We start from the raw sequence: 21464 nt of genomic DNA, 5'->3' as shown, positions 1-21464 counted from the left end.
GAGGGGCAGGGAAGCTGCAGCTGGCTGCCTGGGCTCGCCTGGTGGACCACATAGCCAGATGCAGCTGGAGGCAAGTCCACTCAACAGCTTTGGGTTCCCGATTTCTCATCTACAATCCCATCATGTTTACGTCACCCCCTCTCCTGAGGACGGCGCGGGCTGCTCCTTTTAAAGCCCACAGAGGGGAGCCTGGCCCGTGGCAAGTGCCAGAGGACTCTCTGCTAAAAGCATAACTAGTGCCGGGCTCCCTCGAGGGTCAGCGAGCGGAGGGCGTGCGTCATTTCCAGGATGCCGAGGCATAAGCAGGAAGCTCGTGTTATGAAACACGAGGCCACAGTCCACAGCCCGGATCCGCCAGGCTCCCCACGAGCCTGTTGGGGGTGCTGCTGCTTCCTGCTCTGCTGTGGAGACAGGAAGCTGAGCCTGGACCCCAACACCTGCACACCTGTGTGGTAGAGAAGCCTTCACGTCTATATCCCACACACGGTGTGGGTGTGAACTTCACACGCGGGTGGTCCTCGGTCGGGTGGGCTGGCACGCAGGTCTGGACGCGGGCTGCTGCTTCACTGCCTGAGTTAAGGACTCCCATGTTACACTGCCTTGGTGATGTCACTGGTCGCAGTCCCCTGCATGCTGGGTTCCATCTGTGCATACACTCAGGCAGACATACCTGAAGACGCAAGTCAGGCACTTCTGGCTTCACTCCCAGAAGCGACTGGGGAATGTCATCGGCCTATGTCCCCTTGGGCTGGCCGGCTGCTGGCTGGCTCCTGTGGGAGTCCTACTTGAGGGCTGCTGCTCCACGTGGGGACCCTGTACCTGCCTCTTGTGGTTCCTTCAGCAGAACTCATCCTCTTCCGATTGCTCCAGACACCCCAGAGTGTGCAGTTCCTGCCTCTGTCCTCACAAGTTCACCTCTGGCTCTCCTGCCTGCTTCCCACTGCTGTGTCCCCTGACCCCATCGCCTGCATCCTAGAGCCGTCGTGTCCTGATGTCTCCCATTTCTTGGAGTGACCATGATTTGACTTCTTTCTCCTTGCATTTCATCTTCTATCCGGGTTTCAGTTCAGCCCCCCCTTCCTGTCTTCTGTTCTCCCCAAAAACTCAAGCTGCTGCAAGGGACCCATACCCACCCAGAAACTAAGTGTGTGGCCTCACAGAGGGAGGGAGACTTTGCGGGCACAATCAAAGTCTGGATCTTAAGATGTGGTTGTCCTGAGCTACAGTGGACCCTGAATCTGGTGCTGGCAGTGGGCCATGTAGAGACAGTCGTGGGTGGTCACGAGCCACCAGGAACTGGTAAAAGTTGGGATCAATCCTGTGCCATAGCCTCCAAGGATCCAGTGTGCGCCATCGTTGACCTTGGGCTTCCTGCCTCAGCTCTCAGGGGCTACCTGGCGTGCAGCTCTTCCTTACGGCAATGCCGGGAATATGACAAGTACTTCTGGGCAGATGACTCTAAGGTTCCTGTCTCAGCAGCTTCCAGCCCCCTGGTGTCTGGCCAGGTCCCAGTCCTGTGCCCGCCAGGGGGCCATCCTCCTCGGCACCCTCTGGAAGCCTGGCCTGGCTCTGCAGCCTGCCTCCCCGTGGACATCTTTACCTCCCACTGAAGAGGGACAAGGCACTGAAGTACGAACTCCATTTCCTTCTCTCTACCACAGTTGTGTGTGCCTGGACACCTCAGGCCAGCTTCCTGTGCCCAAGACTGGGTCTCACCTTGACAAGCCTCTCTTCTCTCGCAGCTCCCCCCCCCCGCCCCCAACACTTAAGTTTAAACTCAGAACTCTCACAGACAGCTACTTCCAGCGCCACCTCTGTGCTGGCGGCTGCCCCAGTATTCCACGGCTTCCTCTTGGTGAGCACCAGGCTGCCAGGTCCTGGCCAACTTTCTTCCTTGAGCCTGCTGTCTCTCAGGTGTGACCCTGTCAGTATCCTGCTCCTTGCAGTTTCTCCTCAGAGCTCTGCAGCTCACCACTGCCCCTTGTGTCTCTTCTGAGATCACTTTTGGGTATCTGTTTCTCTCCCAAGACTATGTGAGTTGGGTGAGGAGAACTGACGTCTGCAATCATGACCCACGTCTCTCCTGGAAAATCAGCTTCCTCAGCATGGAATGCTCAGGGTCCCGCTGACACAAAAGGTATGAAGAAAGGATCAGGTGGACAGATGGGGGTGGGACTGGGGATAGGTGGGTGGATAGATGGGTTGATGATTGGGTAGATGGGTAGATAAATGGATGGGCAGATGGGTAGAAAAGTGGGTGGGCAGATTGATTTCTGGGTGGGTAGATAGGTGGGTAGATGGGTGGGTGAATGGGTGGGTGGATGGATGGATGGATGGATGATGGATGGATGGATGGATGGATGGGTGGATGGATGGATGTGTGGGTGGATGGGTGGATGGATGGGTGGATGGATGGATGGGTGGGTGGATAGGTGGGTGGATAGGTGGGTGGATAGGTGGGTGGATAGGTGGGAGGGTGGATGAATAAATGGACAGATGGGTAGATGAACTGATGGGTGAATGCCCATCATTTCCAGCTCAGGTATCCATCCTTATCTTATAGTTCTTAGAACATGGGTGGATTTCTGCTCCAGCTGACTAAGGACATTGGCTTCAAGGTGCCCCTTCAGTGTCCCCTGAAGTTTTACTCTTCTGTTGATCATTGGCCACATGTCCAAGCAGGAAAGTATCAACACCAAATCTGTTCCTTAAGACTTTAAAGCACTCTCAAGTTCATGCCTTCCCCCACCCTCATCCCCACGCCTTCCCGCACCCTCATCCCCACATCTTCCCCCACCCTCATCCCCACGCCTTCCCCCACCCTCATCCCCACGCCTTCCCCCACCCTCATCCCCACGCCTTCCCCCACCCTCATCCCCACGCCTTCCCCCACCCTCATCCCCACGCCTTCCCCCACCCTCATCCCCACGCCTTCCCCCACCCTCATCCCCACATCTTCCCACACCCTCATCCCCACATCTTCCCCCACCCTCATCCCCATGCCTTCCCGCACCCTCATCCCCACGCCTTCCCGCACCCTCATCCCCACGCCTTCCCGCACCCTCATCCCCACGCCTTCCCCCACCCTCATCCCCACGCCTTCCCACACCCTCATCCCCACGCCTTCCCCCACCCTCATCCCCACGCCTTCCCACACCCTCATCCCCACATCTTCCCCCACCCTCATCCCCATGCCTTCCCCCACCCTCATCCCCACGCCTTCCCACACCCTCATCCCCACGCCTTCCCGCACCCTCATCCCCACATCTTCCCCCACCCTCATCCCCACATCTTCCCCCACCCTCATCCCCATGCCTTCCCCCACCCTCATCCCCACGCCTTCCCGCACCCTCATCCCCACATCTTCCCCCACCCTCATCCCCACGCCTTCCCACACCCTCATCCCCACGCCTTCCTCCACCCTCATCCCCACGCCTTCCCCACCCCCATCCTTATTGTCCACACGTTGTCCACAGGCAAGGCTGGAACCATTCTTCACGTTACAAATGGTCCTCAGCCTTCATTCACCCAGGGCCTCCCCATAGGTGCCAGACCTCCTTTGGGAATCTGAGCCCAGATCCTGTACTTCCCGAGTGCCCCCCCCCCTCGTGGCAGCTTTGAGTTCAGTCTTCAGGGACAGCAGTATCTCCAGCCCCTCCTTATTCCAGCACCCTGAGCGCCCAGCTTTTATACCAGAGGGGTTCAGCAGCTGCCATACGGTGGTGTCAGTGAGTGTCTGTCATATTCTCACCCCTTCACCGCAGCGACAGTGAGGTGAACACACTTGCAAGCGTGTACCCTTCGGATACAGCCCACTGAACGTGAGGTGGAGGGGCCCCGTGGTACTTATATGCGTGGATGGGTACGTGAACCCCTGACCACTTTCTCTGCCGCAGTTTGGAATAAAGAGAGCCCAAGCCCTACTCACGGGTTCCACCCAAGATCAGCAGGGTTGATGTAGAGAATGCCAGCCCTGGAGACGGTGGCTGGGGTGGCTGTCCTCAGGTGACTGATCTCGAACACCAGCCTCATGGTGCGATTCAAGGGGATTCGCTCATTGCTGGCCAGCGTGAGGACCTGGGGAGGCAGCAGTCTCTAAGTGAGGAGCCACTGAGGCAGACACACAGACCACACTGAACCCACGTCTCTCAGCTTTCCTTTCCTCCAGCCCCCGCATGCCTGCCTGGTTCCTAGCCAACACAGACATCCCTTCAAAAACCACAACTCTCCCCTCTATGGGAACCCTTCCATGTTGTCTTCTGCCCAGTTGAGAAGCCCTGATTTTGAGACAGGGTCTTGCTGTGCAGCCCAGGCAGGTCTTAAATTCATGATCCTCCTGCCTTGTCCTCCCCGGCGCTGAGAGGAATTGTTTTCTCCAGCCGCTTCTAGATTATTCTGGAGCCATCTCTACCTCCCAAGTGTGTCACTATGATGTGCACCTGTGAGTTGGAGGATGGGCCCCTAGCTGTATTCTGGCCATCACTGAGGCAGAAACATGGGCGGGCTCAGGAGAGCATGGATCGGTGTCCTGATTGGAGAACACCTTGTGGCAGGTGCTGTCTGCAGTTCATGACTTTCCTTGCGGACTTCCCGCAGGACTCCCAGCCGCCCTGCTCCACCCTCTACCCCTAGCACTGTGTGTAAGTTCCCACTCTCTCGGTGGGGATGGGGGTGTTCAGCTGGGAGTCCAGGGTCACCCACCTTGTTGTCATCCATGACTGTGTTGAGGGACTCGATCCACATGGGATCTATGTCCCCATCCAGGACAATCCACTTGGGACCATCGTGCGTGATGTTGGCCAGGTCCCGCATGATGGTTGAGAATAGGCCTGTAGGGAGGCAGGCTGGTGACATGCATGGCCACTCCCGAGGGGCTAAATGGCATGCCAGCTACTCCGGAACCTTCACTCGCTCGCGCCCAGGTGGATCTGACCTTGGCCTTGCTTGCTCTCACTTTCTCAGAGATAGCTGGTCCCCATTTTAAGGGACAACAGTGGTTTTCTTGCTCCTCGTGGTACTGCCCACACCTCTGCCCTTGCCTTCTTCCGACCCTCCCATCCCTTTCCACCATTGGCCCCTCTTTTGAGGCCCTTGTGGGCAGAGGCCCACCCTTCTCTGATAGAGGTGCCCTGCTGGAGGCTGCCACACTCAGCTCAGCTCCACCTGTGGGTCTTCCTGAGGAAAGGGGGCTCTACTTGGACTCTTGAGTCAGTTCCATGCCTGCTTCCTGCCTGCCTGGTGGTGCAGGAGCACTGTGCCCCGGGCACCCCAGGACTGGCTCTGTTATCTCTCCTGCAGTGGTGTGGACCTGCACGGGCTGTGATTCCTCCCAGGCCCAGGGAGCCTGCTGAGGTACCAGGCGGGGACTCAGAAAGCCTTGCTGTGCTCCTGCCCTGAGCACAGCGACTGTCTCAGAGGTGATTCCTCACAGCCCGCCCCACCTACCATCTTTCCACTCCCTGGTCGCTGGGTTGATGATGCCAAACAGCTCGTCACAGGTGACAGCCTTTGGGTCCAAGTCCACCGCCACCGGCTTCCTCTTCAGATTCTGATAGGTCTTGTTGAGGGATTTGAGGACCTGGGAGGGTAGGAATCGTTCACCGACTCAATGCCCACAGCACCTGCCCCAGAGCCTGGCACACAGTCTGCATGGGGCCACCCTCTATGCAGCCCCAGGTGTGTTAGTGAACTGAGCAGCAGATGCTGCTGAGTCTGTGTCCCCTGGACAGCAGTGCAGGCTGGGTGATGGGAGCTGACTTCATCCTACTGATCCCAGAGAGAGAGAGCCTGAGACTATTCTGGGACCTAGAAAAGCACGCAAGCTCCGTGCTCGCTACACAAGTAATGCATTGAGAAAAACAAAAGAAACTGAAGAAAACGGCTCATGACTTTCACTCAGAGAAATGGGTTTCAAGGACATTCAAGGTTATTGTGTGTGTGTGTGTGCTCACACGTGTCCGTCATGTGTGCCAGAGGATAACCTTGAGTGTCACCTTCAGGAACACCATCAACATCCTTCTGAGACAGCCTCTCTCACTGTGCCTGAGTTTAGCAGTTAGGCCAGCTAGGGCTGGTGGCCAGCAAGCTCCAGGGATTCTCCCGTCTCTGCCTCTCTAGTGCCCCGCCCTCCATGCTTGGCTTCTTATGTGGTTCTGGGGACTGGGTCTCTGTGCTTGTGAGGCGAGCACTGTACCAACTGAGCTGTCCCCTGGTCTCTCTGTCTTCAGAAATGGGTCTTGGTAAGAGGCTAAGCATCCCGCCCTGGAGGCATATGGTCAGACACGTGACTGGCTCAGAATATGCCAGAGTTACTGCCACTGGTGTTGGCCGGTGCCACCCTCCAGGGCTTACCATGGCCTCAAGCAATGCCAGTGGGGGAGCCTCAGGGAGGCAGGTGGGATGTATGGGCGGCGGGTGATGGGGTGGAGTCAGGGGGCTGGGACAACAGGCAGATGCTGGTGACTTGCCTGGGATTTGCCACTGCCTGCGTTCCCAATGACAAACACCGAGTGTCGAACTTGAAGCAGCTCCTCCAGCTGCACAACCTTCAGCACGAAGCTGTCCTCCGCCTGCAACTTGAGCTCCACTATACTCTGCTTGATGATCTGGGGGACAAGGCAGAAGATGGAGCAAGAAGACGGCCTTTGGTGTGGATGAGCCTCCAAGTGTTGGCATTAATGTCACCCAGAGCCCCAACCCCAGATCCTTCTGTGACCCTCAGATTTCTGAAACCCAGGATTGGCTGGGGAACATGGCCCCAGGATCCTTATGACAAAGACCAGGCTTCTCTGGGTTTGATGGAGGTCGGGGGAGGCGAGAATTACCTTCTCAAAATTCAGGTCTCGCTTCCGGGGCACGTCCAGGGCGGGGAAAAGGTCCCCGATCAGCCCCATGAACACGGGCAAGTCATCAGTCACGATCTTGGGGATATTGAAGTCCCTCAGCGCCCTCATGAGCACCTGGTCCTCTGCCCGGGTTGGGTCCCCCCTCTTCAAGGAGCCGGCCACCACCAGCACAGACTTGATGGCCCGCAGGCCCCAGTCATAGTGATCCTGTGGGGGTGGGGACAGGGATATGAACGCCCATTCTTACAGTGGTCAGCTGGCCACTCCAGGCTCAGAGTGGATCTCAGGGAAGGCAGAAACAAGCGTGGGTCCCCTGAGACTTGACCAGGATCCCCCTGGAACTGGAAGAACACACCTGCTTGGAGAGCAGCTCTTTACACAGGGTGTAGAGGGTGATGAACTTCCGGGCCAGCAGCCGGGCTTCCAGGAAGCCCTCGGCCACCAGCATGATCTCACAGATCAGCTCGAAGTCAGGCACCACCATCGCACAGGGCCTGGGGGGTGAGCAAGCAGCTGTCTCTCCCCGCTTCAGCTCCCCTGGCTCCTCGGTTGTCCCCTGTCCCTCTTCCCCTGGAGTATGTGTCCCTGCCAGCCAACCCAGGCACATGGAGCTGGGTTCCAGCTTTTCCCCATGGTTCCTCACATATCCGGGTCAGGAAGCTCCGGGCCTCACGCCTGCTCTAACCAGAATACTCATGAACAGAAGTGTCTCAGCTGGGGAACTGCCCTCACTTGGGGAGCCCCAGGGCTTCTGACAGACCTGCCTGCTTTCTTGCCAGTCTTGGGAGCTAGCTCCTCCACCTCCACTCACTCTTCAGCCCTGACACTGCTAGCCCCTCCCCCCTCCCCCACCCCTCTCCCACACACCCCCTTTTACCTGAACAGGGCCTTCAGATTCTCAGGCAGCTCTGTGCGTCCGGCGTAGCCAGGATTCATGGTGATGAAGATGCCCACAGTGGGGATGAGGCTTATTATCTCCCCCAGGAAGTTAAACTTCTTTTTCTTGGCCCGAATTGCATCTTGGACACACTTTACCTAGACAGTTGGTACGCAGACACACACCAGCATGGAACCGTCTGTGTGTGCAAATGTGTGTGTGCATTTGTGTTGGTATGCACATACGTGAAAGACAGATAGCAATGGGTGTCCTCCTCTATTGCTCTGCACTTCGCTGTTTTTGAGACAGGGTCTCTTGTTGAATGTGTAGCTCACCGGTCGACTGGACTGCCTGCCAGAGCGTCCCTGGGCTCCTCCCACCTCCCCCTGCACAGCACTGCTTCTGATTCTGTTTATGTTTCGAAACAAGGTCTCACTATGTAACAGCCCAGGCTGGCCTCAAACTCAAGAGATCCGCTTCCCTCTGCCTTCTGAGTAGTGGAATTAAAGGCGTGGTCCATGATACCTGGCAATATCTGCCCTCCCCCTTAAAATATTTATGAGTATGTTTGCATCTGTATGTACACGTGTGTTTGGCTGCCCAAAGAGGCCAGAAGAGGATGATGGGTCCCCCAAAGCTGTAAGCAACCTGGCATGGGTGTAGGGAACCGAACTCGGGTCCTCTGGGAGAATAGATGCTCTTAACCTCCGAGCCATTTCTCCAGGCCCCACATCAGGCCTTTTCTATCATGAGTTCTGGGAATCAAGCTCAGGTCTATATAGGTCTGTGTGGCAAGCACTTTACTGGTGGGACTATCGCCCCCCTGTACCCTCAACTCCAGTCACAGGACCCTTTACTGATGGGACTATCGCCCACCCCTTGACCCCACCCCAGTTATAGAACCCTTTACTGGTGGGACTATTGCCCCCCTGTACCCTCAACTCCGGTCACAGGACCCTTTACTGATGGGACTATCGCCCACCCCTTGACCCCACCCCAGTTATAGAACCCTTTACTGGTGGGACTATCACCCCCTGTACCCTCAACTCCGGTCACAGGACCCTTTACTGATGGGACTATCGCCCACCCCTTGACCCCACCCCAGTTATAGAACCCTTTACTGGTGGGACTATCACCCCCCCATACCCCTACTCCAGTCACAGGACCCTTTACTGACTGGACTATCGCCCACCCCTGCACCCCATTCCAGTTACAGGACCTGGCAGCTGTGACCAGCAATGCCCTCACACTGTCGCTGCCCATGGTTCCTGCCGGTGCTGCCCTGTCCTGTGATCTTGCCACTCACAGGTGTCAGGGGCAGGGAGGCTTTTGGCTCAAGAGCACCCTCTGGCCATGACCGTGGCTAAATTCTGTCAATTTTCTGATAAGAACCCACCAGAGTCCCTTTAGTATCTGTAGACAAGAGTCTCTGAGGCCACCTCCGGCTTATCAAGGAGGCATCTGGTCTGTGCTTGGGATTTTAGAGAAACCTGCAGGATGCAGCTGCAATATATAAAATCACCACTTGAGGGAGCTCCTGGCTTGTGATCGAAATCTCTGGGCCTGATATCAGCTCCTCTGCCCAGCCCACAGCTTGCTGGCCTGGTCTTGCTAGGCAGTGCTGTGTGGGTCATGGTGGAGCCCACAGGGCTCACACCTGGGCAGGACTAGAGGGCAAGAACTGGGAGCATCGCCTGCTGCCAGAAGCTTCCCAGCATTCTGTTCCCAGGTCTTTCGTGCCCACAAACAAAACATGCTCCCTGGACCGCTCTAGGGTTTGGTCCCTGACTTGGGAGTGGGGCAGAGCTTTGGGTGCATACTGGGTCGGGGCTGGTAGTTAGGCCGGAATGAGGAGGGTGGCGGAGCGGCTACCATTTTGGCAAACTCAGTTGGCCTTTCTCAGACTGGGAAATGGGGGGCTGCCAAGAGCTCTGGAGGTAAGCTTCCCCCGGGTCCTCTCTCTGCTGCACCCCTGCATGGGTGGTCAGGAGCCCTGCCCCCTGCCCACCCCACTGACTTTTCCTACTGAAATCCCAACAGGATTAGCAGCTGCTCTGCTACAAAGCTCTGGCTTGTCATTGGGCTGACAGGTGGTCGGTGGGTAATAGACAGCAGGGTGAACCTGGGCGCCTAGACCTTCACCCGACTCACTTTTCTTAGGTTAATTCTCTTTGGTGGTCAACTTCTGTGCCAGGAACCAACGTCTTGTGACAAGACTGGAACCCTCACCCCCAGCACCCCTTCCTGTGTAACCTTGGAGCTCTTGCTAGCGCTTCTGCTGCCTGCACACCCCCACCCCACCCAGGACAAGAATGCTGTCCCCCGTCTTCCTTTCCCATTTCCCACTATTCCTTTTTCTGTCTGGGTTTGGGGCAAGTAGCTAGGCCTGGCTTCTCAGGACCCCCAAAGTGGGGCCTCTGGCCTGGGGCTCCAGAGATGGGATTGCAAGTTGACCTGGGCCTGGAGGCTAGCCTCAGCTGACCACAGCACCTACTGTTTCTCCAGCCTATCGGGCACCAGGGGCTCCTGTCTGAAAAGATGACAATGACCATTCAACACACATGGCAGGGCCGTGCAGGTGAGTGTAAAAGCTGGGGGTGCTGGCATAACCGTTCTCACCCCGTTCGAGGACCCTGCTCCTTTTTGTCTTGCCTTGGGTTCCCCACCGCTGTCCTGTGCCCTGCTAGGGAATTCTCTAGACAGAGGGCCACACTTCCCCCACCCACTCCTGACCTGTTAGTCACCTCCACAGTTCCCCTCCCCCCCAATTCCTCCTCTGCTAAAGCACTTCGCTGTCCTCTGCCTCTCTGCTGCCAGGCTCAGTGGTCTGGCCTGGCCACCTCCACACTGAACTTAAGCTTCGGTAAGGGTTTCTCTAGCCTTGGATATCTACTGAATACACTGTAGCCAACCAATGCCTAAAGACACTGTAACTTCATTCCTGAAGCACATGGCTGAGTCCCAGGCATGTCCATTGCGGGCAGCCAACTGTTGTCTGAACCATGTTCGGGTAAGACAGAGCCAACTGTGACCAACCCAGCTGCCCCACTTTGCTCAGCCTGTAGACACAGACTGCTTACACGGCGGGATGGTACATTCTGGACCACTTGGGCTTAGCCTGCTGCCCGACTGTACAATCACAAAGGCAACTAAGGGTTATAAAATATCCTCTCTCCCTCTCTTTTCAAAACAGAGACTCAATCTATAGTCCTGCCTAACATGCAGTTTGTTGCATAGACCAGTCTGGCCTTGAACTTGTGGCGATCCTCCTGGCTTTGCATCCCAAGGTGGCAGGGATTATAGGCATGCGCTACCACACCCAAGGTAATTTTCCATGTTAGCATCTCCAAGCAGTATCCGTTACTCCTCCCCGTCTCCCTAGGCACAGGGGCTGCCATCTCTGACTCTATTTCCTCTGTGTGGAAACTACTGAGGGCCAGTAGGAACCAGGGCAGGGGTTGGTCCGAGGCATCTTTGTGTCATCCCATCGCCCAGTGCCCAGCTGTTGGGGTGGACAGGCAGAGGGTCTCTGGTGTCTCAGATGCCACAAAGTTGGGCAAAGCTCCAGGCTCCTCCATTGAACCACAGACCGAGCAGAAGGGCCCTACCTGCACAGCGATCACAGACAAGACCTCCACGGAGATCCGGTTAAACTCATCAAAGCAGCCCCAGGCTCCCGTCTGGGCTAGGCCCTTGTAGATGTTCCCACAAGACTACAAAGAGAAAGACATATCAGGGGAGGGAGTGGCTTCCAAAGGCCTGCAGGAAGCAGGTTTGCATCTTGGCACACTCCTGTGGATCTGGCACATGCCTGGGACAGCATCCTTTCACGCCTGACCCGTCTATGGGCACGGTCCCAACGTCTCTCTAAGCAGAAGGCTCAGGCAGAGATACAGCTAGAAAGTCCTCAGCAGTCCCCCTTCACCTTCTCATTTTATGCATGAAGGAAGGATCCTCCAGGTGGGCCGGGGCTGCCAGCTCTTTGGAGGACCTTTCCCTATGAGTGTGCTATTCTGTCTCCTACAGGGCAATCGACACAGCCACGGGGTCCAAACGGAAATCCCTTGTCAGGTCACCTGACCTCACTTTCCTAGGGCCCATGAGCGGGGCATGATGGTATGACCGTCACTCAGGAGGGGTCATGGGCATTGTCCTCAGCCTCAGGATGGGACCCGTAGGCTGTGGGACTCATCCAAGGGGAGGGAGTCCCCTGAAGACTGAGGGCCCCCACACTCCTCCTGTTACTGCTGGGGCCTCTCCCCTCCCATTCAGTTCTCTGAGTAGACATGACCCCTAAGTTTCTGTGCTCGATGGGACTGACTCCTCCATCTCTTGTCCCCTTCAGAGTCCATCAGGACACTACAGTCACCCTAAGCCCATGTTGAACATGAAGCGGGTCCTCACTTCTTCTCTGTGGTCTCTCATCATTGGGACAATGGTGGTCATGAGTGGGGGTCCCTCTAGGACACATGGACCTCCAAAAGCGCCGGCAGGGCATTCTGAATGCCTCGTCACTGTCCCCAGGGTTCTGTTTGTGGGGACCACACATTCTTGAGTCCACATACCTTGTAGTCCATCTGCTCGGAGCAGTTGAAGACGTACACCATGGTGCCCAAGGCTCTGCCCAGGTCCTTGGTTGTCTCAGTCTTGCCTGTGCCAGCCGGGCCAGCAGGGGCTCCACCCATTATCAGGTGGAGAGACTGCGTGAGGGTGATGTAGCACCTGCCAAGGACCCCCAGTTACCTGTGGCACTGTGACCCCAGGCCCGCTCCGCACTGTGACCCTGTGACCACAGGGCCAGCTCCGCACTGTGACTCTGTGACCCCAGGGCCCGCTCCACACTGTGACCCTGTGACCCCAGGGCCAGTTTTTTTTAAACTGTTGGACTATAGCACTTGCTGAGCCCTCGAAGGACAAAAGGCAGAAAGCAGGAACACTGATGGGACTGAGGGACAGGCGTGGTGCCGGCGTGGTGCAGGCGTGGTGCCGGCATGGCCCTCCTGTGGGTTTGGGTAGTGGGCCCTCTGGACTCGTCAGACACGGTTTCTGGGCTGAGTGCGGCTATTGTCCTATAATTTACTCAACGCTCACACACTCGTTGGGGATTGACGTGCCATGCTCCCTGCTTTGAAGACCTCAGAGAGCTGAAGTAACTAACTCCCAAGAGGACACGGTCAACGTCAGACCAAGGACTCAGCCTAAAGCTGCCCCCACGGTCCCCCACTCTGCCTGGTGTCTGGGCTGGATCATAAGCCCAGGACCTCCTCACCTAGATGTGGGTTCTTCTAGTCTCAGAGCTGAGGGTGAGAAGAACTGTGGAGAAGGGGTCCAGGGGGTGTGTGGTGAGGAGGGAAGAGTGTCGGGTCCTCGCCTGTCTGTGAGCGGGGTGATGACCAGCCGCGGGGTGTTGCCCAGGTACTTGTAGGAGTACTGGATCTGGGTGTCGGGTGCTCACCTGTCTGTGAGCGGGGTGATGACCAGCCGCGGGGTGTTGCCCAGGTACTCATAGGAGTACTGGATCTGGGCATCGCAGATGTTGGCAAAGCAATGCTTCTTCTCCTCGTCCCAGCGGTGTCGGAGCTGCGACTGCCAGGTGAAGGCCTGCGAGCTCTCCACCTGCGGAAGGACACCGAAGGTGTCTTGGCTCCAGGCCAGTCCCTGGGGCTCCCCTCTTGATCCTATATATAACTGTTCCCACACCCTGGGGGGCGGCCTGCTACAAAGAGGAACACGTGCAGTTGGGGAGTTGGCCGCGTCGGTAAAGAACTTGCTGAGAGTCTAAGACACCTGAGTTCAATCCCCAGGACCCGTGTAATGTGGAGTCAGCCAGTGTGACGGTGGTGTGTGCTTGTAATCCCAGTGCTGTGGAGGTGGGTGCAGGACCCCTGGGGCTCCCTGGCCAGCCAGTCTTACCTGCTCGCTGAGTTCCAGGCCAATGTAAGAGACCCTGTCTCCAAAAAGAGATAGACAGTGCCCACTGGCCCCCACAGGTGCACACACATGAACAGACATGAAGGAATGGAAACTTGACCTACTCATCTGACCTCTATTGATTGTGTGCGTGCGTGCGTGCGTGTGTGTGTGTGTGTGTGTGTGTGTGTGTGTGTGAAGGACAGCAACTTCCTCCTCCGACACCTCCCTGGAAGGAGGAGATGGCAGAGGCTGGATTCCTCCAGTGTATGGCCAGCCCCGATCCCAGTTCCCAGGCCTCCCCAGCCCCCCGAGAACAGGCGTGCTCCTGCCTTGGCGGTGATCATTTTGGCCACCACGTCCCGGGCGTGCACGTCAATGGTGCAGATGGTCATGATCTTCATCCTGTCGCCAGCGCTGAGATTCCCGATGAGCAGCGTGATGAGCGCATTCAGCTGGCTGATCTACAGAAAGGGACAGCAGTGCTGGGACCCTGGCTGGCAGCCACCACCCTCGGGGGACCGTTGGGCTGGATGCCCGGGCTGTGGGGTGTCACAGAGAGTGTGTGGATAAGTTCACCAGCCTGTGTTTACCACAGTGAAAGAATGGAAAAGTTCCTCTCCTCCATGTGGAGATACCATGGGGCCCCTGAGGAGGAGGAGCATGTGCATTCAGTAGAAACAGCTCCCTGGGGGCTGGAGAAATGGCTCAGCGGTTAAGAGAACTGGGTGTTCAGCCAAAGGAGCCGGGTTCAATTCCCAGCACCCATATGGCAGCTTACAACTGTCTGTAAATCCAGTTCTAGGGAATCAGATGCTAATGCACATGAAATTAAAAAAAAAAAAAAACAACCCAGCTTCCTGTTCCTGTAAAGTCGGCATAATGGATCAAACAACACACAAGGGAGGTTCTGAAGAAACAAGAGAAAATGCTGACGGAGGCCCTGGGGAGATGGCGAGATGGGGCAGCCAGGTGAGGGCTTTCGGACGCACATAAAGAAGTGAGGCCTGGTGGCCCGTGCTTGTAAACCCACCAACAGGGAGGCGGAGACTGGGTGATCCCTAGGGCTCACTGGCCTAATGGGCAAGTTTCAGACCCTCACCCAAATATAAGGTCGACTGTTTCCTGAGGAACCAGCCAAGGTTCTCTCTCTCTCTCTCTCTCTCTCTCTCTCTCTCTCTCTCTCTCTCTCTCTCTTCTCTCTCTCTCTCTCTTTCTCTCTCTCTCTCTCTCTCTCTCTCTCTCTCTCTCTCTCTCTCTCTCTTAGCTTTAGACCTACCCAAGTACATTAAGGGGAAAAAGAGTACTGCCAAGATGGCTCAGCAGATAAAGGTGCCTGCCATCAAGCCTGACGACCAGAGTTCGATTCCTGGAAGGAGAAATGACCCCCACAAGCTGTCCTCTGACCTCGTCATAACACTGGGGTGCACATGTGGACACAGACACACACACGCACATACATACACACACACACTTCCACACATAAGCGCGCGCGCACACACACACACACACACACACGCACATACATATACACACACACACATACACACACACTTCCACACACGCACAAATAAACGCTTAAGAGAACCTAGTGTTGGTATCTGATTCCTGGGGGAGATGCTGAGTTCCGTATTCCTGAGGTTGATACTGAGTGGTTATGTGACTGCTTCTGACCCACAGGATTGATATCTGATTTGGATACTGAATGGTTACGTGATTGATTCTGACCCACAGAATTGGTATCTGATTCCTGGAGGAGATGCTGAGTCCTGTATTCCTGAAGTTGATACTGAACATGATTGCTTCTGACCCACAGGACGATGAACACAGTGAACACCTGGAGAAGGGACCCCGCTGTCTAGCTTTATGTCAATTTGATACAAGTTGGAGGAATTTGAAAGAGAGCCTCGGCTGAGAAAATGTCCACACCAGACAAGCCCATGGTTCATTTTCTTAATTAGTAGGTGCTGCCACCCCTGAGAAGGTGGTCCTGGGATGTGTAGGGAAGCAGGCTGAGCAAGCCTTGGGGAACAAGCCAGGAAGCAACATCCTCCATGGTCTTGGCGTCCGTTCCTGCCCTGACACCCTGGCTGTAAGCTGAACTGAACCCATTCCTCCCCACGTTGCTTTTGGTCATGGTGTCTTATCACAGCAGTAGACACCCTGGTTAATCCAAGGGGCTTCTGGCTACTGCCTGCCGGTTTCAGGGCCCCAGGGTTCCCGCACCTGCTTTTTGTTGTAGTCTTTGATCGCATTTTCATATCCTTCCTCCAGCCTCGCAAATGCCAGGCCCACCTCAGTTGTCCACCAGATCTGTGTGCACGTCAGTGCCACCTGGAAATGACGCCGGACATGAGAAACTGTTCTTTATGGATGATGAGATGAGGTCATAGGTGGGCAGGGATGGCACACGCCTTTAGTCCCAGCACTCGGGAAGCAGAGGTAAATGGGTCTCTGAGTTAAAGGCTAGCGTGGTCTACAGATTCAGTTCCAGTGAAGCATGGAGAACTCTGTCTTGAAACCCCTTAATCCTAACCCACCCCCAAGATAAAAGATGACATCATGAGGCTAACCAGACAGCTCAGTGGTTAAGAGCACCAACTGCTCTTCCAAAGGACCTGGGTTTGATTCCCAGGACCTACATAGACGTTTACAACCATCTCCAGTTCCAGGAGATCTGATGCCCTCTTCTGGCCTCCACAGGCACTGCATGCAAGCGGTGCACTTACATATACACAGGCAAAACAGCCATACACATAAAAGTAAAGGAAAAAATTCTCTTTAAAAGACCTCATGCCAAACAGATAAACCCATTCTCAACAGAGAGAGGGCAAGCTGGGGCCACGAGATCCCCCGTGGACCTGCACTGCAGGGGGTCCCAAGCAAGTCAGACCTGGGCTGGGTAGTCAAAGATCCATTGCTCCCTCGGCTTTTCCTCATATGTCACTACGGCTTCTGGAATTTCGTGGCGCAGCGTGGCACACATTCGGTCCAGCACCCGATTCAGCCACACTTCCACCTGGGGAAAGACCTCACATTGACTTGGCAGCCCCTCCCCCACCACATCTCATCCCAGTGATTTGCATACCTGAGGCAGGCAAGCTAGGGATAGCTTAGTAGCCTGAGACCCTGCCTGTCCTGGCCTTCACACATTCCTTTCCCAACAGACCTGCTGGCCCCCTAGGACCTCCACTGTGGTGAGCTTCAGTATCACCCCTTTCTAGACAGAACCACCAATCCTCTGATCTGTGGCTAACTAGTAACTCCCTTCCTGTGACCAAACACATCCTGGATCTAGAAGCGGTGCATGGGTCCTGTGTGGACCAGCTTTGGGAACATGGGCAGTGAGTCAGAATGTGTCTCTTAGTCAACTTTTAGGGGGAATCCCGTTAACTATCTCATGGGTTTGCAGGACTGGGCATGCACACGATCAAAACCAGGGACATGAAGAAGGATGTGTGCAGTGAACAACAGCCTATAGAACCCAAGCCTGTCAATTAAAGGAGAGCCCTGCCCCTGACCTTTAACAACTCCTCCACCAACTGGATCCACAAAAGGAAGTGGTGGGCACAGCCAGGGCTCTAAGCCGTCCATCTGAGCACCCGCTGCCCTTACTGCGTATCTACTCGACACCTCTGCTTTGCTTCTTAACAACACCCCTCCCCGCACCCTGGCTGCTTTACTACCTGTGTGAGCTTCTTCAACTCTTTAAACAAGATGCCAAGAACTTGGATGTTTAGTCCAGGCCACCAATAACATGCTCGCCAGGGGCAGAAATGCTAAGGTTTTCAGCGAGTAGCATAATGGCCCATCCGGGGCCAGTGAGATGGCCCAGTAGGTAGAGGCACTTGCTGCATGAGCCTGGGACAGGGTCAGTCCTCAGAATCCACATAAAGGTGGAAGGAGGGGACCAAGGACACAAATCTGCCTTTCAGCCTCTGCGCGAGTCCAGTGACACACTTGCTCACACACACACATACACAAAGATAAGATAAAGTGCAAAGAAAAAAGCCCCCAATGCCGACCCACTTAATAGCCACATTAGTAAGCCAACAATACCTTTGCAAAGACTTGTAGAGTATACAATTATCCCTAAATCAGAGAAGGGAGCAGGCAGGCATCCAGAGAAGAGTCTATCTCAGTGGGAGCCCGACTACCTTGCTCCCTCCTGGGGCCCTGGACTCATTCCCAGCACCACAGCCTTCACGACTGCCCCGGGATGGAGGAATAGAGTCCTCTAGGGAGGGTGGACTATCTTTTCTAGTTATCATTATCATGAGGGGACCTAGCCCCCAATGAGGAGACCTTGCCATTGTCCCCGGGAAGCAGGAGGGACACAGGCGTGAGCTGGCCTCTAGAGCTCCCCCACTCTCGTGTGAGTTTCTGGCTCACCCCTCATCACATTCCCCTAGGGTTAATGGCCGAAGCATTTCAGTGACTGGACACCGAGGCGGGGGAAGGGCCAGGAGGAAGCTGGCTGCCAGCAGAACCAGGCAGTCCAAGTGTGGCGACAGGCTTGCTGGGAAGAACCAGGACCTCAAGGTTGCCCTGAACCCACGGAAGCACCATGGCCACTTCCCGTGACTGGGGCTAGGGACTGGCAGTTCAGAGAGCACAGCCCCATTCCTTTACCCCTTAGATGCAGTCACACCACACCCTGCAGGAAGGCTGTTTGGTAAAGTCTCTCAGTGGGGACCAGGGAGATGGCTCAGCAGACAAAGGTGCTTGCTGCCAGGCCTGACAACTTAATATCAGTCTCTGGGGCCAACGCGGTGGAAGGATTCCTGGAAGTTGGCCTCTGACCTCCACTTGCAAACCATGACACATGCACTCCACACAAATAAACACATTTATAAATCAGATAGAAAAGAGCCCCCCCCCCCCTCCGCCCAAGCATTTCTTTGAGCGGTAGAAGAGAGGCATGCACAGTGCACAGCCTGTCCCCCTCCCCCCAGCCTCACCGCTTGATGGGCAGGCTCACCTGGCCCGAGAGGTTACACTCCTTATCAAAGTCCACGAACTCGTCCTCCTTGCTGTACATCCCCAGCCCAAACTTGAGCGGTTTCCCTTCAGCGTCCAGACGGAACTTGAGCTTACACAGACTGTCGAAGAGCTTGGACAGGTGGCGGCTCACCTGGGGGAAGGACCCTGGAGTTGCCCATGGCTCCGGGCTCCCTGCAGTGGGTCTGAGCCTTCTCTTTTCCATCCTTTCTCTTCCATCTTGGGAATATCTGCCCTGTCTTTGACTGATGCTGAGTGTGGCTCAGCCGACCACAGACATCAGCCAGAACTGGCGTTGGGCAGGGCACAGTTACCAGAGCCTCTGCTGAGGTTCCAGGCATGCACCCTTTTCCATGCCTGGCCTATAGTTTTATTATTGAAATGAAACATGACCTCTCTTTTCAAGGAGTCCTGGGAAGTGTCTTCCTAGATTTCAGAGTATGCCTTAGGGCAAAGCTTATGAGGACCACAAGGAGAACAGCTCAGAGTGTCTTCCAGGTGCCCACGAAGCCCCCACCCCACCCCTGGTCCCTGCAACTTCTCATCCATTCCATAAAAGGAAAACAAGCAGAGCTGGGTCAGCCGCCTTGCCCAAAGCCGCACTGTGTGCAGAGTGCATGGTGGGTTTGTCCTCTAACCCAGGGCTCCTAGGTGCAGGGGTTTCCACAGCTGGGGCCCTGTCTACCTCCACAGGGTCATTTCCGTTGGAAAGAATGTCCAGCAGGTCAGCCGAGGAGACAAAGTAGAACCTTGGGAAGGCCAATCTCTTTGTCTCCAGGTATTCAGCCAAGGCCTTTTCACACACAGCCAAACTAAGAGGGAGGAAGAGGAGCCCGTTGGTCTTTTTCTGCAGGGCCCTCGGCCAGCTCATCCTCTCAGATAGCTGAAGGCACAGACCCAGACGATTCAGATCAGCCTTTTCTCCATAGACCCGGATGAACTCAGAGACTCTAGCCAGATGCCCTCATTCCCCACCAGTTCTGACCACCTCCCAGCTCCTAATCCATCTCAGTGATGAACGTTCTTAGTCTATGACCTGTGCCTTTGCACAGCTGGTGCCACACGACAGTGCTCCAACGACACCTCAGATGGACGTATGGGGACCCACCTCTTCTTCAGCATCTCCAGTTTATCATAGAGACCCGGTTTGTTGGTAGCTTCCACCACGTTCGGGGTCTTCACGGCATCTGCCATCAAGGCCTGGAAGGAGAAGGGGAGGACAGAAGCGTCAGGGCCCATCTCGTCCACAGCGGCCGTTTCTGGGAACACCCAGGGGCTGAGCTCGCCTTGAACTCCTGGTCGATGCTGTCAAAGCGCTTGGAATCCTCCGGGAGCTGGGCTCTGATGTCTTCAGAGCCAATGAAGATGCTCTCCAGGTGGCTCCAGGTTCTTTGGACCTCAAACCAGATAGAGATGACAGAGTCTGCCGTGGACAGCTTCTGCTGCCAGCTGGTCACCTCCTTCAGGAAGTGGGACAGGTACTTGGACATCATCAGATTCTGCAGCTGCACCTGGTTGTCCTCCAGGGTCTCCACCAGCACCTCATCGGACTTGAGCATCATGGTGCCCGTTCGCGGGTGCGGCTCGTGCTCGAATTCCATGGTGGTCCAGGTAACGTCCAAGGTTTTCAGGACCTTTCAGGGCGACAGAAACAGGGAGCATTTTGAAGGCAAAGCGTAACCCACAAGCTCAACGTGTCTTGTGCACTTGATCCCTACCCGGTGCTGCAGTTTGGGAAGGTCTTGCAACCTTTAGGAAGCTTCCTGCCGCCATGCCTTCCTCCAGGAGGGACTGTGCACCACCCCTCCACACACACGTAAGCCAGAATAAACTCTCCCTTAAGATGCTCATCAGTCATTTTGTCAAAAACGGCCAATTCCCAAGCCTCGAGCATCGGGGGTGGTGAGCTCAGGGAGGGACTTGGAATAAAGCTAGGGAGTGCACTGACTTTCTGGACTGAAGGTGTTTTTGAAATGGCAGGTGTTAAGTTCACACCAACCTCCACCCTGTTTCGGGCTTTTGAGACAGAGCCTTACTATGTAGCCCTAGCCAGCCTCCAAGTCACAGAGATCCATCTGCCTGTCTCCTGGGGGCTGGGACTAAAGGTGTGTGTCACCCTGTGTCAGCTACTTATGGATATGTGAGTGTGCACTCGTGTGTGCACATGTATGTGTGAGTGCTGGATGCCCATGGTGGTCAGAAGAGAACACCTTGGCGCTGGAGTCACAGGCAGCTGTGAGCCGCCTGCTGTGGGGGATGGGATAGCAGTAAGCGTTCTTTACTCTTGAGCCATGTCTGCAACCCCCCACCCGGATCTGTTTCACAGATCAGGGGATTCATTCCTAGGTGAGCGATACCCCAGAGTCTCCTTAGAGTGTACCGTTGTGTGCTTCAGAGAGAACAGCCAGGAGCGCCAGGAATGGGGCTATTTGATGATACTGAGCTATGCAGGTACTGGATCAAGATTTTTCTGTCTTGAGCTCTTTTGAGGGAAGGCATCTAGACCTCCCAGAGCCAGAGGCTGAAGTCTGAGGTTGGTCCCTCACAGTCACCACACCCATCAGAGAGTCCCAGGATCCCCTGCAGGGAAGCACACGCGGCAGCTTTGGCGCCCACCTTCTCCATGCCCGACTCCTTCACGGCCTTGTCCACAATGTTGCGGACCTCGTCTTCATACTTGTGGAGATTCAGCTGCAGCAGGTCTGCCAGGGTGGTCTCCTCCGACATCTCAAACTTCACCTAAGGGAGAAAACAGGTGTGTTTCGTGTGAGGCCAGGCGTCGTGCAGCGGCAGGAAGCGGGCCTCTCAGAGGAGCCTTGGCCACTGGGCCA

The 21464-nt window shown here is 55.7% G+C and overlaps 1 protein-coding gene across 2 annotated transcripts in view; it reads right to left on the bottom strand.

Annotated features, from left to right (window-relative positions):
• The window catches only part of Dnah17 (dynein axonemal heavy chain 17), a 107021-nt gene that overhangs the window by 50776 nt on the left and 34781 nt on the right, over window positions 1-21464 (bottom strand). The window contains exons 26-43 of one of the 2 annotated variants that reach the window (XM_075989966.1): window positions 21250-21372; window positions 19920-20267; window positions 19742-19833; window positions 19319-19445; window positions 18614-18766; window positions 16526-16651; window positions 15859-15945; window positions 13971-14096; window positions 13178-13338; window positions 12288-12444; window positions 11331-11435; window positions 7723-7880; window positions 7201-7339; window positions 6825-7052; window positions 6468-6605; window positions 5446-5578; window positions 4702-4829; window positions 3929-4077 (exon numbers count right to left, since the gene is read on the bottom strand). In XM_075989966.1, the coding sequence (XP_075846081.1) occupies window positions 3929-4077; window positions 4702-4829; window positions 5446-5578; window positions 6468-6605; window positions 6825-7052; window positions 7201-7339; window positions 7723-7880; window positions 11331-11435; window positions 12288-12444; window positions 13178-13338; window positions 13971-14096; window positions 15859-15945; window positions 16526-16651; window positions 18614-18766; window positions 19319-19445; window positions 19742-19833; window positions 19920-20267; window positions 21250-21372 (2678 nt within the window). Of the gene's footprint in view, window positions 1-3928; window positions 4078-4701; window positions 4830-5445; window positions 5579-6467; window positions 6606-6824; window positions 7053-7200; window positions 7340-7722; window positions 7881-11330; window positions 11436-12287; window positions 12445-13177; window positions 13339-13964; window positions 14097-15858; window positions 15967-16525; window positions 16652-18613; window positions 18767-19318; window positions 19446-19741; window positions 19834-19919; window positions 20268-21249; window positions 21373-21464 lie in introns of both variants that reach the window. The other variant, XM_075989967.1, reaches the window with a different exon arrangement.

Source organism: Microtus pennsylvanicus, chromosome 11 (assembly GCF_037038515.1).
Source record: "Microtus pennsylvanicus isolate mMicPen1 chromosome 11, mMicPen1.hap1, whole genome shotgun sequence".
Classification (NCBI taxonomy): Eukaryota; Metazoa; Chordata; class Mammalia; order Rodentia; family Cricetidae; genus Microtus; species Microtus pennsylvanicus.
This window is presented reverse-complemented; position numbering and strand designations above follow the sequence as displayed.